This window comes from Rhyacophila brunnea, unplaced genomic scaffold (assembly GCF_057557595.1).
Source record: "Rhyacophila brunnea isolate RB1 unplaced genomic scaffold, BYU_Rbru_1.0 scaffold_15, whole genome shotgun sequence".
NCBI classification, from domain to species: Eukaryota; Metazoa; Arthropoda; class Insecta; order Trichoptera; family Rhyacophilidae; genus Rhyacophila; species Rhyacophila brunnea.
In genome coordinates this window covers 2839996-2855971 of record NW_028232806.1, presented here as the reverse complement: position 1 = coordinate 2855971, position 15976 = coordinate 2839996, and the positions used below count along the sequence as shown (strand labels likewise).

The 15976-nt window shown below is 34.0% G+C and overlaps 1 protein-coding gene across 2 annotated transcripts; it reads right to left on the bottom strand.

The window, feature by feature from the left end:
• Positions 1-795: 795 nt before the first annotated feature.
• On the bottom strand, positions 796-15083 carry Atf-2 (Activating transcription factor-2). 2 transcript variants are annotated; one of them, XM_085943088.1, is made up of 5 exons: positions 14861-15083; positions 11217-11384; positions 9760-9877; positions 5419-7383; positions 796-2847 (listed from the first exon to the last, which is right to left on the bottom strand). In XM_085943088.1, the coding sequence occupies exons 2-5, from the start codon at positions 11353-11355 to the stop codon at positions 2664-2666; spliced, it is 2406 nt and encodes an 801-aa protein (XP_085799214.1). In that variant the 5' UTR covers positions 11356-11384; positions 14861-15083; the 3' UTR covers positions 796-2663. The 2 variants fall into 2 exon arrangements, with proteins under 2 accessions (XP_085799214.1, XP_085799215.1); XM_085943089.1 differs by having other exon boundaries at positions 14919-15083.
• Positions 15084-15976: the final 893 nt, after the last annotated feature.

Below are 15976 nucleotides of genomic sequence, written 5' to 3'. Positions count from 1 at the left end.
TACATTAAGTTACCCCAAAATTTACAACTCATTGTAACTGGACTATTGCTTCTTTGATTGGTCAGTATTTTTCGTTCTCTTAGGATTACTACTTAATGTGTTTTTCTCTTTCAGTAATTTAATATCTCTCCAATATTCTTTATAACTGTATTTAATATTTGATTTTATTATGCTTTTTCTGTCCACCCATTATTGAGACCATTTCTTCATACAACTTCAATAAATAAAAAATAAAAGAAATGTATTGATTGGCAGAAATCCACAAAAACTAAATATTAATTAAAAAACTGAACAAAACGTTTGTACTGTTATTTTCAATAGTCATGTTAACACAGTGTCATGTTTTTAATACATTTTGAGATTAGCAAGTTCATCAATATCTCGAATTATAACCGTTACAGTAAAAATAATATTAAGGCATGTCTATTCAGTTGATATAATATATGGGGTTGCTGCCAAAAGTTGGTAAGTCGATAATTTAGGTATATATAGTTAACAACGGATTACGTGTCTAAAAAATTCCATTCTTCAATATGCAATTACTACTCCATAAGATGATTTCGAGACTTACAAACTTTTGGCAGTAGCCCCACGAATTATACCTCGACTGCTAACAAAAGAAAAGTATTATGAAATACCTCCCTGATTGTAATTGCACACACCTACATGTCATAACAGTGGCAAAGGGTGAAGGTAAGCTGTTAAGATCCAACATAAATAATGCACACTAAACTTTGTCAGTCATACGTATTTGTTTTTATTGAACTAAGATTAATTTTAGTTTTAATTGAATTTTAAAAACTAACCAGCACCATCTGCAATTTGTATTCTTAGTTTAATGAAAACAAATAAGTATGACTGACAAAGTTTAGTATGCACTATTTATGTCGGATCTCCACAGCCTACCTCCACCCTTCGCCACAGCAATCAAGATGAGTACATTATTAACATAAAGTTGTTATCTCGGATCCTGAGAAATAACGTTTAGGTGTTAGCTTAGAAGCTTATTGGTTTTTTATTGCGGTGATATCGCTGTGAGAGTAGACGAAATACGGATCGATTAATCACTCATGTCAGGGGCGCGGCTCTACCTTAGAGGTTCGTATGGACAATCCCCACATCCCTATCATGTCAAAAATACACGATATTTTTATTATTTGACACAATATACCTACCTACGCCATTACATGATTAAGTTATTACATAATTTATTGGTGGTAATAAAATAATTTATTAAATTAAATACGTGCAATTGCACGCTGACACCTATGTACAAATTAAGAAAGCTACAGCGTCTATTTCTCGCTGATCGGGACGTCTCTGTTCCATCCCGTCACCGCGGTACAAATCTCGTTCTACAAAGGATTTGAATGCATTAGCGTTAGTATATGGATGGAGTCAAATATCCCCGAGGTTTGTTAAAATAGCTTGCTAGATGTTGCTGTTGTCTGACTGCAATGTCACCTTAGGTTACCCAGCCCATTAGGCTGCAAATATTTCAGTTAATATGCACCTCGTAATCTCCATATTTCGACTATTCGTAAAATCATCAATATTACATCTAATTAAAATTTTATTATTTTCAAAATTGAGTAAATATCCAGTAAAAATCCAGTAAATACATATAATTGATAGATATCGATCAGATATCATTTAACTGTGCATTTTATTCCATTACGAAAAAAAGAGAGACTTAGAATTAAACTATATGCGACAAAGAGAGACATACTCAATTGTGAGAAAGTGATAATATTACGAAAATACAGTAGATCTAGATAGAATTATGACTTGTAGGCTGAAAGCATGTATATAAATACTCAAATGATTACAATTCAGTTTTGAGGCCTTTTTGATCATTTTATAGATGAAACTAATAGTAAATACTTAATGGTAATAAAACCATATTAGACTTATTTATGTTGCCAAAATAGGCATTTTCCTTATACCTACTTCCTTTTTTTCCTTTTAAATTATTAATGACCATGTCCTTGATTTTTCGTACAAGGTATTTATTAGTAATTTTGAACTATCACAAACACCCAGGCTTTGAGGAAATCACATAAATATTGTGTCCTCACTGGGAATCGAACCCAGAACTCTCGAGTGGAAGGCCAGCGCCTTACGCACTGCTCCACGAGAGCCGCCTACCTACTGTAATATTGTCAATCTCATATGGTAACCCAAGGTGACATCACCCGAACAGACAGAATTTATTAGCATCGTAAAGGGAAGGTTAATTAAGTTAATATTTTTGAAGCGCATTTATATCTAATTACAAATCTATATTATTATTCTTTCATTGGTTTGTTTTGAAATACTCAAATCAGTTAAATAAGATTAAATCATTTTAAGGAAGAAGATAGTAATATTCTCTCGGCATTTTAATTACTTTGTCATATTAATTTAAAATTTAATTAGTGATATTTTTTATTCTGAAAATGGTATTTATCTCTAAAAATTATCCTCTATCCCCATTAATATAAGTAAGATAACGTATAAAATGAGAATTGAGAAGGTAGGTATGTATAATTTAATTAATGGCTAAACCCAACAACCTAAAAAGTCATAGAGCCGAGCCGCCACTGACTCACGTTATCTTAAATGGACCAAAAATTACTTAGTTGCAATGCATCATCTGAAACAGTCAAATTTATTGTTTGATTCTAATAGTTAGCTGGTTCCTCTTTTGCTTTGGAAACTTTGCAATCAGCATGGCAGGCGAGGGCGTCTCTCAGTCTTTGAATCTCCTGCAGGGCTTGCGCCAATTTTCTACTTATTTTCTCATTCTCTTCTTCCAGGATTCCATTCCTCGCTTTCACCATTTTGTTCATGGCTTCTTTTCTAGTCCTACAATATAACGAAGAAAAACATTAATTATTTTTTTAAATAAATTATAGAATCTTTTATTCAATAAATATTATAGCTAAACAACTTAAGCACAGACCTGCGCAGAATCACACTTACTTTCGTGCACATAGAGTAGGTGTGTAAACGCTGGGACTGTGTGTGAAAAATCTGTTTTACACGATACAATAGTATATTTACAGTTTTACAATGAATACCCCATCTCGATCGGGGTATTACAAAAAACCTTTACAAAGACAAGCACGAGAAATTTTTGTTTTTAATGTGACCGAATATTTAAAATTGATGAAAATACAGTACAATTTAAAATAAATCGGCAAACGAGGCAACTGACGTACCTATTAGCACCGTTCAGAGAGTAATGCTAGAAGACAAAGAATCGATAGATATGAGATAATTTTTGATCGGTTATTCTTCAATTATACCCAATGACATTAATATGGACAAAGCATCTGGAAAAAAAATGACACTCACTTTTTTGTCGGGTCTGCCGAATGGCATAATCTGTTCTAACGCCATTACAATAAAGGTGATATTGCTATAAATTCCCCATGACTTTTGTCGGGTTTGCCGAATGGCATAATTCATATTTTAATATCAATATCGTTTGTTCAAATGAACATTGACACTAGAAACACTGTTCTAACGCGATTACAATAAAGGTAATATTGCTATAAATTCCCGATGCGTGATATCGCATAATGGAAATTGCGAAATTTTGTCACGTCTCGTCTACCTATACATGTGCGAATGTTGCTATACGCGAATTTACTTGCTAGCTACTGTACTGAGTGGGTTGTCCATTAATAATGTCATTGATTATACCCCAAAAAAATTCTGTGAGCACGATATAAAAATCGAATATTCTTATAGGGCAAGTGATTTAGGAATAGACACACATATTATGTAAACCTTGATAATAAATATTGGTGAGGAGTCGGATGACAACGATGATTATTATTTTCAGAACGGAACAGTGAGTAAATCAGATGAGATGTCATAGTAATGCGCGATTTATATTGTAAGTAATTTAATAATTCATATTGAAAGTAATATTAACGAATTGCTACGTGTAATACGGGCTGCCGTTTTCGTAACTGACCGATAACTTGCGAACTAACCCGAACTTCAAAAATGTCATGCTTATGTTGTCTAGTTATAGTACAGAAATATTTTATTGAACGTACAAAAGTGGATGGAATGGGAATGGGACTCATCGCAGTCCGGGCAGTGTGCCTTAACAATTAAGCTAATGGTGCGATCACTTAACAAGACAAAAATTCCTAACAGGACACATTTGAGGTTTTATTTAAAATTCTGTTAATATTGACAACCATCTTTTGTAATTTTGAATTCGACTGTGGAAAGTAAAAAGGGCGTAACCCTCATTTTTTTCAAAATAGGTTTATTGCATAATAACGTTGTACATGACTAAATTCGTAAACGTTGTGTCCAAAGGATGTACACTGAAAATGCTGATTTATTATCTAAATTTATTATCTAGATTTATAAAGCTAGCAATTAAAAAAAAAAAAAAATTTACGCCCATTTTCCTAATTATATTATGAAAATACAGACTGCACTGGAATCGCAACGCGCATAATATAATGCCGGAGGAGTTGCCAGCAAGGCCAGAAGACCTAGATGACCAAATCTCAGATGGTTGGACTGCACTATGGGGGATTTAAGGATGATTGGCTGGAAAGTCATTGGAAAGCGTCGGCGATGGATGACTAGGATGGAAAAGGTTTTCAAATACCAAGACCCAAGGGTCGTAATGTCAGAAATGATGATGATTACACTTCAACCACACTAAAAACGATGAGGAATCGTATGTCAAGTTTATGTCTTTCTTTAATAGTAAAATATATTCCGTAAACTTTTCATTTGACATTCGTAATTGACTGAATACTTATTGAACTTTGTATTCTGTATTATTTATTTTCAGCCTTCACACACATTACAGGAAAAAATAATGGTAAATGTGCCGCAGAGGTGGCCATGAGACTGTCTTTTAAGACAAAACCAAACCTAACCTACCCCAACATAATAATATTACCTCATATAATCTTTGTTAGTGAAAATGGTGGATCAAAATGTATGAAAATTTCAAATTTTCAATTAACGATTATTGGATCGAAAAGCCGATGCGCCGACAGAAAAAGGTATTTATTATAATTGTATACATGGAATAAACTGTTTTCGTAAAAAAAAAATTATAAAAGCTAATTAAAACCAAAATCTAAATCAAAACCAACCAATTTTAAAACAAACGAAAAGTAATCAAATCGACGCAATTCTAGACGTAACCTTCATGAAGAAAATTGTATAGAATCGTAAGTAACTTTAAAATATGCTCACATTGTAATAAATACGATTTCTACATACTATCTGACGGTATAGAAATAAATGCTATTGGGTCCTACAGAGGTTGTGAAAAACATCCGAACCGAAAAATCGTTCATCAGAAACTTCCTCGGTTTGAAGATGGGTGGAATAAAACTGGTGGACCAGCAACTTAATTTTAAAAACATAATAAATATTGTAACAAACCTATATCTTAAAACGGCTGCCCTATTCCTTTCCTGGGCATCATACGTTTTACTCGTGCCTTTTTTATTTATCTTCAACACGTCATTTCCCAAACAAGTCAAATCTATTGTACTATTTAAATTCTTATTATTATCGGTTACTATAGCAACATTGTCATTTTTTCTCTTCCTGACTTTAAAATCACGCATATTTCCGTTGGCAAGTATAGAAGGATCACTATTTAAATTGTCATTATTCTTCACAAGACCTGAATTAACAATGTTATTAGAGGTGTTACCGCTTTCAAATTTTAGATTTGACGATTTCGATGATAAGTTAATTTTCTGTGGCGAATTCGAAGAGCTTGCCGCTACGCTTCCCGGACTGAAATAATTATTTGCGGCAATACTTTGATTGAAAGGCGTCTGCTTACTACTATCCTGCGTTAAAATTTCACCAAAGTTATTATTTGCAAATAATATCGTTTGATTATTCTGCGGCTGAATTGTCAATAGTTGAACGTTGTTTCTTACAATTGTCGAAACGCCATTTTGAATCACTTGAGGCAGTATGACATAATTATCGGGCAACGGCACAACGGATTTCGGCTTAGCGTGTATACTGTTTATGGCGATTTTAGGAGAGTTTTTTTTATTCGTTGCACTCTGGCTGGAGACAATCGAACGTTGTTTAGCATTACTTTGAATCGCTTCTTTCAACCGTTGTTTGACGTTGGAAGAATTTGAATTTTGTACGGCAACATTCTCTTTAATTTTTTCACCACCATCAGTAATTACACTAGATGTTTTATCGATGTCATTTTGCGCGTCCTCATCTCTAAAAACCTCTTTCAAATAAACCTTTTTACCGTCAGGCCACTTCAGTAATAACTCGTATCCTTTATTAGGATTTTTCTCTTGTAATTCCGACAATAGTTTACAGCCAATTATTTCGGCATGCGGTAACTCCAAAGCATTAGTTTCAACGACTCCAATATTAGACTCATTAACTTTAGAATTTTTATCCATATTTGAATGTTGATAAACGTTCACACTACCGTCGTCATTGTCAACAGAAACACGTTTACTTTCTGTCATTTTAAAGTTATGTCTTTTTAATCCTCGTTCGGAAATATCTTGAATATTACTGTGGTTAGATAAACTATTATTCTTTACTAAAATTGAAGAATGATCGTCCATACTTTCAGGCATATCTTCAATAGAAATATTATTCAAATCCATCGTTTTATTCTTGGATTCGTTCTCGAAATGAATCAAAGCCAGGTCGATCGAGCGTTGAGATATTAACTTAGAAAAGTTTTGTTTGACTGTTGCTTTTATATCTAATTTATTACACTCTTTCACGGTATTGGCAATCAGATAATCTTTCTTCAGAACGACTTGCAAATCTTTTCTAGAATTTAAATCTGAATTATCATCCGTTTCCATATTGCCTTTAGGAGTTTCAGATATAGATATTACAGGAATCTGCAATGGTCTCATTGAATTACCGACAGTACTTTTTAAACCGTCTTTATCTGATGATAGATTAATACTGGGACCTGTCTTTCTTACTTCTGAATGACAATTTGCATCCATGGCAACATTAGACGCGTGAATATCTTCGATATCGATAGAACTCTGTCGGGTTAGCTTCGATTTTGACGCCCCTTTTTCCATTCTTTTAAATATCCTTCTACCGACAAGTGCCGCCATTTTTTTGTCATGTTTATCGGTACTATCCTGCAAACACACGGCTGTTAAATTATCTTCGACGCTGGAAGACATTGATTTGTTCAATTGGACAGATCCTTCGTCACTCGATTGCCGATTAACACCCATTTCCGTTCGTTGTTCCGAGCTGGCATAAATAATTATTGGTCCACTCTCGTCAGGAAGGTGTGGAAAAATGTGAGGCGTGTGCAATGTGTCATCCGTCGCTAATAAATTTCCATCTAAATTTAAATGGTGACTGGCTCCAGAGGACCTGCAAACAATTTGGATATATATATAAATATCAAATTTCGACAATAAGTTTATCCAGCGGTGGGTTTTATAGGTGGTGGTGTTCAGCCATTAATTATTAAATATAAGGCCGGGTCCACACTGGCAACAAGTTGCTGGCAACTTCGTTAGATTCTATGATAATTATCGTAAAATTTAATGAGGTTGCCAGCAACTTGTTGCCAGTGTGGACACGGCATAAGAATCTATTTTCATACAAACTAGAAAAATGTGTAATCCGTTTTAATTGAAAATCGACTTTGAATGCCATCTAGTGGCCGTTGTTAACAACTACCCGTCATGCAAATGGTGTAATTCCAAAAAAATTGTAGCATTGTTAAATCATGGATGATTCAACTCCACAGTCATAGATTTGTATAATGCGACACTATAATATCCTGTAAAGTAGTGTTTTTGGAGTTACATAATTTTCTAGTTTCAACGATGATACGAGGGTGGGTCAATAAGTCCTTAGAAAAGCCGACAGGTGGCGCGACTAGTACTGTAAGCGGTTTGTTTTCATGCAGCGGCACTACCGATTCAGTATGCTGCGAAGTTTCAATCAGATTGGTCGGGTTGTTGTGTGTTTCTCGTACATTTAAAAAAAAAATTTGCTTGTGGAAAATGGAGAAATGGAAAATGGATAAAATTGAGTTTAGAGCTGTTATTAAACATTTTAATATAAAAGGGTTAACAGCAAAGGAAATAAAAAATGAGTTGGATTTAGTTCACGGCATATCTGCTCCTTCACTTGCAACTATTTATAACTGGTTAAATGAATTTAAACGTGGTCGTACATCAACAAAGGATGAACCACGCTCAGGACGTCCTGTAGAGGTGACTACACCAGAAATGATCAATAAAATCCACGATATGGTGTTAAGTGACCGAAGATTAAAGTTGAGTGAGATAATTGAGGTTACAGGGATCTCAAAAGGTAGCGTCATTTCTATTTTACATGACAAATTGGGCATGAAAAAAATTTCTGCAAGATGGGTGCCGCGTTTGCTCACAGTCGACAATAAACGCAATAGGGTGGTGGCCTCTAAAGCCCTGTTGTCGCTCATGCAACGCAATCCTGATGAATTTTTTCGTCGCTTTGTGACTGTAGATGAAACATGGATACACCACTATACTCCCGAGACGAAAGAACAGTCAAAGCAGTGGATTGCGAAAGGCGAACCATGTCCAAAGAAGGCGAAAACCGTAAAATCAGCTGGTAAGGTTATGGCTACTGTATTTTGGGATGCACGTGGAATTATTTTCGTTGACTATTTGGAAAAAGGAAAAACAATAACAGGGGATTATTATGCATCTTTATTGGACCAGCTAAAAAACAAAATTGAAGAAAAACGGCCTCATTTAAACAGGAAAAAAATCCTCTTTCATCAGGACAATGCCCGTGTTCACACATGTTTACGATCAATGGCTAAAATTGAAGAATTGAAGTTCGAATTGGTCGACCACCCACCGTATTCGCCAGATTTAGCCCCCAGTGACTTTTTCCTTTTCCCAAACTTAAAAAAATGGCTAAGTGGACAACGTTTTTTTTCAAATGAAGAAGTCATCGATTGGACAAATGCTTATTTTGAGGCCTTCCGAAAACTTATTTTTCTGACGGTTTAAAAAAAATTGAGAAACGTCTAACCAAGTGTATTGAGCTCCAAGGAGATTATGTTGAGAAATAAAAAAAAATACAAAAATAAAAACTGTTTTAATCCTATTTTCTAAGGAATTATTGACCCACCCTCGTATTATACATTATGTACAAAGCTACATATATTAATATGATTTTTATTAATAGGGATGACGGTAATTTTATACGTTAAATACCCTTCTCAGATAAAATAAAATCACTATTTTTTATTAAGGCTGAGCTTCAGCTGAGGCATGGTCTAAAAAGATTGTGACTACGCGACGCGCAGATTGTACAAACGACGCGTGCCGAACAAAACATAATTTGTCATAAAAATTCAACATGCGTCCATTTAATGTTATGTTTATTGTTATATTAGTAATAATAAAATATATTTATTGACATGTTTTCTTTTTCGAATACATGCGTAACGTTTTTTTAGTCATCTTTACACGATTTAAGAATATACTCCTCTGACGCCATCATAAAACAAATTGACGTGCTCAGATCTCGACTACCAGTCTCCGATTGGCAACGAGTGCGAAATTTCATCCCACCTATTGTCGAAAATTATTTGCCTTACACTGATGTATGCTCTTAACTAATTGGCTCCAATGCGTTGCATTTTCTTAAAAATAAATATGTATGCATCCGGTGAAATGGCACGTTGTTGATAATTGTAGTCGAAAGAGTCATTTAAGATAAGCAAAGTTTGGAACATACCTGGTCTCCATAGCCCTCTTGAATGTCTCCTCAAATGGATTGACATTCTGCAAGTCTTGGAAGAGACCCACTTCTTCGCAATTCCTTATGAATCGGGTCGGTGTAGGAGTCTGATCAGCTGAAAGATGAGAAAATACCTTTGTGAAAAGACAAGACAACATAATATTATATTATCATCATCAACCGGGGTCGATCCACTGCTAGATGAAGACCTCCCATAGCTCCTACCATTCTTCTCGTTTCCTAGTTCTACGCAGCCATATACATCTTCGTTTGTCCTAAAGTGATCCTCATCAATGGCACTTAATACAAACGGATTAACAACTGCGTCTATCCGGGACAACAAATTAATGTCAATTTACAAGTATGTACGATGAGATTGCTCACAGAACCAAATTGGAATGGAGCGCCTGAATAGCGTCTTCAAATTTAATGTGATTTCTCATTGAGCCTAAAGTGTTCAACCAATGTATGCTAAATACCGAAAAGTTTAACGTGAGGCTTCGCGGCGGCGCTCGTTTTGTTTTAGGTTTCGAAGTATTGTGAATAAGGATTCCAATCCCGGGATCCCGAACTATTTTCGATACCTATGAATCCCGGGAATGGTAAACATAATCCCGAAACTTTCGGGATTGATTTGTTTTATCAATTTTTATGGAAAATAAAATAAAAACGGAAATATACTTAACAGAAAAAATACTTTTAATAACATATAACTACATTAGAAATAAACTGAGTTTGAACAGAGTTTGATTTATTACCCATGTGTTGCTAATTCATTTTATTTTTTCACATAAATTAATAAAAATGAGAAAGATTGGAAAAAAACAATGCTTCGCACTTTTAACAAGTGATTCCACCATGATCTCATACATTTTGCGACAGTTTTATATTTGACCGACTAATTAGATTTATGAAGCCGAAAGGCCATAAACCATAATTTACTTTACTATTTCAAATCTCGCAAACCCATTGATTAAGTCTTTACTATCAGAAATAGCAATCTCATATAATATACGTAAACACTAAACAAAATATTGATTCTACAAAATTTTATAAATGAAAATCGTTTAGATTTGTAAATAGTTTAACATAAATTAAAAATTCCGAATTTCACTCAAAAAAAGAACAAAGAAAATTATTATTATATTTTCAACCAGTGTGGACTTAATTTTATGCTTAAATTAGTATGGAGCCATAAAATATGAAATATAATATGTCTCGCTTTTTCACCCATCATCATTGCGTTTTTTCTCAATCTACGAGACAATTAAGTTCTCTGAAACTAGGTGACAATGCAACGCACAGGAGTTAGGGGCATGGGGAATCAGCTTTGAGAGGCCTTCATTCAACATTGGCTTAATCCAGGTTGATAATGATGATAATTGTATAGATTCTACTAACATTATGTGTCGGAGTGGTCACTTAAACATTTACTGAAACAAGAAAGCTCGTACCGACAAATGTAACTCCTTTAGTCTCGAGCTGCAAATCCATGTCGTGTCTCCGAGCATGGACGGCGAGTCTGTCTTCATTTGTGAAAGACTCTCCGCAGCCTGACGCTGAGCAGGAGAAAGGTTTTTCTGGACCTGCCATTTTTATTTGATACTGAACCGATGAATTTTCTGAAATTGTAAATAATTAGATCCATTTATAGATAAAACAATATTATTTATCTATAAAGATGTCGACGAATTCATATATTCTGATGGATTTAAGTTTTGTACCGCATATTTCATTTGAGTCGTTTTTTGCGAACCGGGTTTCGCCCTTCGGCATCTTCAGGCACTATGTGCACTCATCAAAACGCAATACACACTGACAAGGAATACAGTTAATTCTAACTTATATAATAAATTAATACAATAAAGTAGGTAAAAACTGTATCACCTAGGTGCCTATTAAGTCAAGGATCACAATAAAAATACAACAAACAAATTATTATGAATAGTTGAAGTGTTTGCAAAAAAACCCCAATTACTAATAATACAATTAATAGGCGTATAGATTGTCAAAACCCTAATAATAGATCATTAGATTATAATCAATTACACTATATTCTATTACTACATTCAAGCAGTGACGTCCCGTGGGGGTAGGCAGATTGAGTGTCGCTTGGGGGCGGCTGTTACTTGAACGGCGGCAAATCGAGGGGAATCATTAGGTATACCTATATAAAGGGGTACCTACCTAAACTTAGTAATAACGAAAATATCTTTCCATTAAAAAATTGAGCTGACTTGTTGGAAACAAAATGTATTAATTAACATAAAAAAAAAATTGTCAGGCTCGCTATGTCTAGTTTACTTCCGTTGTCCTTGGACATCACATTCTTGATTACCAGCAACGACACGTGCAGATTTGCGAATTATAGGTAGGTGCATACTTACCTAATTAATTAATTTATACAAATATTTTTGCTGGTCACTCACGAGTTTTGAAAGTTGTCAGGTGTATTATTTTTAAATGTATCTGAAACCGTGGACTCGCAATATTGTCTATTGAAGTAGAGATGGCATTTAAATTAGATTTAGTGGTGTATATTTTGTTAGTAATGTATCCATAAAACACATTTCTTAGATAATTATTGGAGTAGTAAAGGATGATGAAAAATACTGTATAAAAAATTAGGCAGCATTTTGACGCTGCCTAGAGGCGACATTTTATCTAGGGACGTCACTGCATTCAAGAGGTGTAAAATCGTCAATACTGGGAAAACAATGGCAACGTATTGTGAATTTAATCGAGTTAACTAAAGAGATATAATAATAATATCAGTCTTTAAAAAAGTTATCATAGTTAAATGAATATTCTTATATGCTACTTTTTTTTATTATATTACTTATTATTAATTTTAATAATACAAATCCACAAATAAGCCCACATACATAAAGATGCCAAAAGGCGACACCCGGGTCGCAAAAAACGACTCAAATGGAATAGTACAAAACTTAACTTCGTTAGAATTCCATCGAGTACCCTCAGTCGATAGTACTAGAATTCATATATCTTCAGATCTATTCCAATTTAATGCTAAACTGCGGAATTAATAAAGTTTACATATAATTTAATGGACATGACCTTCGATTTTTCGAAAAGTGCTTTTATTAGATATAAACAATGTATACAACTAAATACACATTCTATAAAAAGGAAGTAAGCCGCAGATGCGGAATTATTATCTAAATTCAGGTTTTAATTGAGATTAATTAAGTTTTAATTTAAGGAAAAAAGCATTTACCCTCAATTTTAATGAATTTTCTGTAATAACTTCTTTAATTATTATTAGATCAAAAATATATTACACCAAATCATCATGCACCCAATATCAGTGCCTTTTTTTTTTAAATATTAAACTAAAATCATTCAAAAAAAGTTTTTTGCCTCTCCTGTAAAATTTGTTCTGTGAGGGTTACGCCCTTTTTCCTAAACACGGTCAATATGGTTTACAGGGATACATAAAATTATACGAAACATTCATTAGGTCCATATTGATGTTACGGATCAGAGTTATATGAATCATAGCCTACGCTTCCATCCAGGCTTGCAGTTTCGCTACAGTTTTGGGTAATTGTGCCGCAGAGGTGGACACGAGCTTTTCTAATTTTTTTTTTACGAAAACAGTTTATTCCATGTAGATAATTATAATAGAAACCTTTTTCTGTCAGTGCATTGGCTTTTCGATCTAATAATCGTTAATTGAAAATTTGAAATCTTCATACATTTTGATACACCATTATCACAAACTATGATTATATGGGGTAATATTAGGTTGGGGTAGGTTAGATTAGGTTAGGTAATGTTAGGTTTGGTTTGGTCTAAAAAGAAAGTTGTAAGATCTCATGTCCACCTCTGCGACACATTTACCCAGTTTTGGACACCCGAAGTCTTCAAATGAAACTCAACAATATTCCTTAATCTTGTACAAGGCCAACTAGGTCATTGTTTGGTTTCACCATGCTCAAATATTAGTTTTATAGTCATGCGGCTGACTGGCATAACTGATTCAAATTTGAAGAATTCTCTGCTGCTCAGTAACATATTTAACACCAAACATTGAAAGACTAGCGAAATCCAAACAATCAAAAACTCTCAGTGCTCCATCCCAATCAGAGTTCTCCCTCTCTCTCATCACATCCAATAACTGTGGTCCAGAGTTATCTTCACCAAACGAGACTCTCCGGCAGCTGTAGCACCATCAGCGGGGTCCACGACAGCGATCACCCTCTCGTCCAAGAGATCATTTCTGACTATTTATTGTAGATTGATGCTCCAATAAAGTGTGGTTTTTGAACTGGCATGAATTAATTAATTTAATTGCGTGATTGAGTTATCTTGATAGAGAAATCATTATCTTCGAATTATGGTACATGCAGGACTATTTGTAAACTAACCTAATGCGATTTTGGGTAATTGTGCCGCAGAGGTGGACATGAACTTTTATAATTTTTTTTTTACGAAAACAGTTTATTCCATGTAGACAATTATAATAAATACCATTTTCGGTACAGTTCGATTATGAGGAATACAGCGGCAAACACATTTTGAAAATAGCCGATATACTGGATTATTTGTTAGGTTAACATAACCAAACCTAGCCTAACCTAACCTAACCTAACCCAACCCAACCCAACCTAACCTAAACTAACAAATAATCTAGTATATCGGGTATTTTCAAAATGTGTTTTCTGCTGTATTTCTCATAACCAAACTGTACCCATTGTACTGTCGGCGAATCTGCTTTTCGATCGAATAATCATTGATTGAAAATTTGAAATTTTCATACATTTTGATGCACCATTATCACAAACTAAGATTATATGAGGTAATATTAGGTTGGGGTAGGTTAGATTAGGTTTGGTTTGGTCTAAAAAGAAAGTTGTAAAATCTCATGTCCACCTCTGCGGCACATTTACCCGATATTATAGTGTTATATTACTAAAAGTTGCTTTCTCTTCACTTGTGACTCAATATAGATTTAGACCTTGGTAATTGAAGTAATAAATTCTAGTTGTGATTAACAACACCCCGAAGTCGTATAGTATAGAATTTTTAAAGATAATAGTAATGAAAAGTATTTTCTAACTTATTAATAGCTCACCTCAATTCTCCGCAATGTTTTATTTTGAAAACATACCTCTCTCGTGTCGAATGTTTACCTTATATGAATAAACCTTTTCGTCCTTCCTGCATACGAAATACCATCTGATAAGCCAATATATCTTGCGGTAAGTGTTGTGCATTTAGTTTCTGCAGATGTTATAATGATATTTTATTCAATATTTAGTTATCTTTATAAATTTTTTCGTAACACAGGAGACTGTCAAAATTTATTGAAATATTTGAAATGTCAAATTTACTTGTGTTCTTTATAATAGTTGTATGGTGGTTGTGCCACTATAAAAACGGGCAGACAAGTATTTTAAATAATGTAGTAATACTTGATCATATAAAAATTATCTTATTTTCTTCGAGACTATCATTATTGATATCATTTAGGAATTTTACATCAATAATAAATTAGTGTCCGCGTATCGTGAGTCTTCAGAGAATAGATTTAGTAGGTAGATTGAGTAAATGGCTAATCTCCATTTTCTTGGAGTAAGTTAAGAAACTTTTTTGTGAGGCAGTCATGACACAGGATTGTAGAGCCAATGAAAAAAAACAGTAATATAGCATTAATTAATTAATAACAAAACAACATACGTACATCTTAAATAATTATCATTATTTTGTTTGTAAATAATTTATTGTTATTTTCATTATCGCTAACAGTGTTGTGTACTCACATGAAATTTATCAGGAGCAAAACATTTGGTGGATTTTGGCTTCTTACAACAACTCTCTCCATCTGTAGGTACCTCTCCTAACCGTTTTCCAATGTAATACCCCAAAAATCCAGCAGTCATTGGTATCTCCATCTAGCCAGTGAATTTTTCCTCTTCTGCGCCCTATTAGATTGCTCTCAGTGCTAATTCATTGTCATTCATAGGGTTGTACCTACATCACATTGCCAGGACAGTGTCCCAATTTTACTTTAATGATTAAACTGCACTCCGAACTCAGCTTTGTATGTTTTCCTCCAATTGTTTACATCACAGATTTGCCAAAAGATATAGCAGCGAAGTTTTCTTTAAAAAATATTTCGATTAGGTTTGAAATATTTTCGCCGAGTTGATGGAGCCGCTAATACAGATAAAAATCGTACAGAGCCTAC

Excerpts from the sequence above, each read along its gene's own strand:
- Atf-2 (XM_085943088.1), bottom strand. The coding sequence starts at position 11,355 with ATGGCAGGTCCAGAAAAACCTTTCTCCTGCTCAGCGTCAGGCTGCGGA. Across the intron at positions 7,384-9,759 it reads AAGAGGGCTATGGAGACCAG|GTCCTCTGGAGCCAGTCACC; the intron begins GTATGTTCCAAA and ends AATTGTTTGCAG. Across the intron at positions 2,848-5,418 it reads GCAGCCGTTTTAAGATATAG|GACTAGAAAAGAAGCCATGA; the intron begins GTTTGTTACAAT and ends GTTATATTGTAG.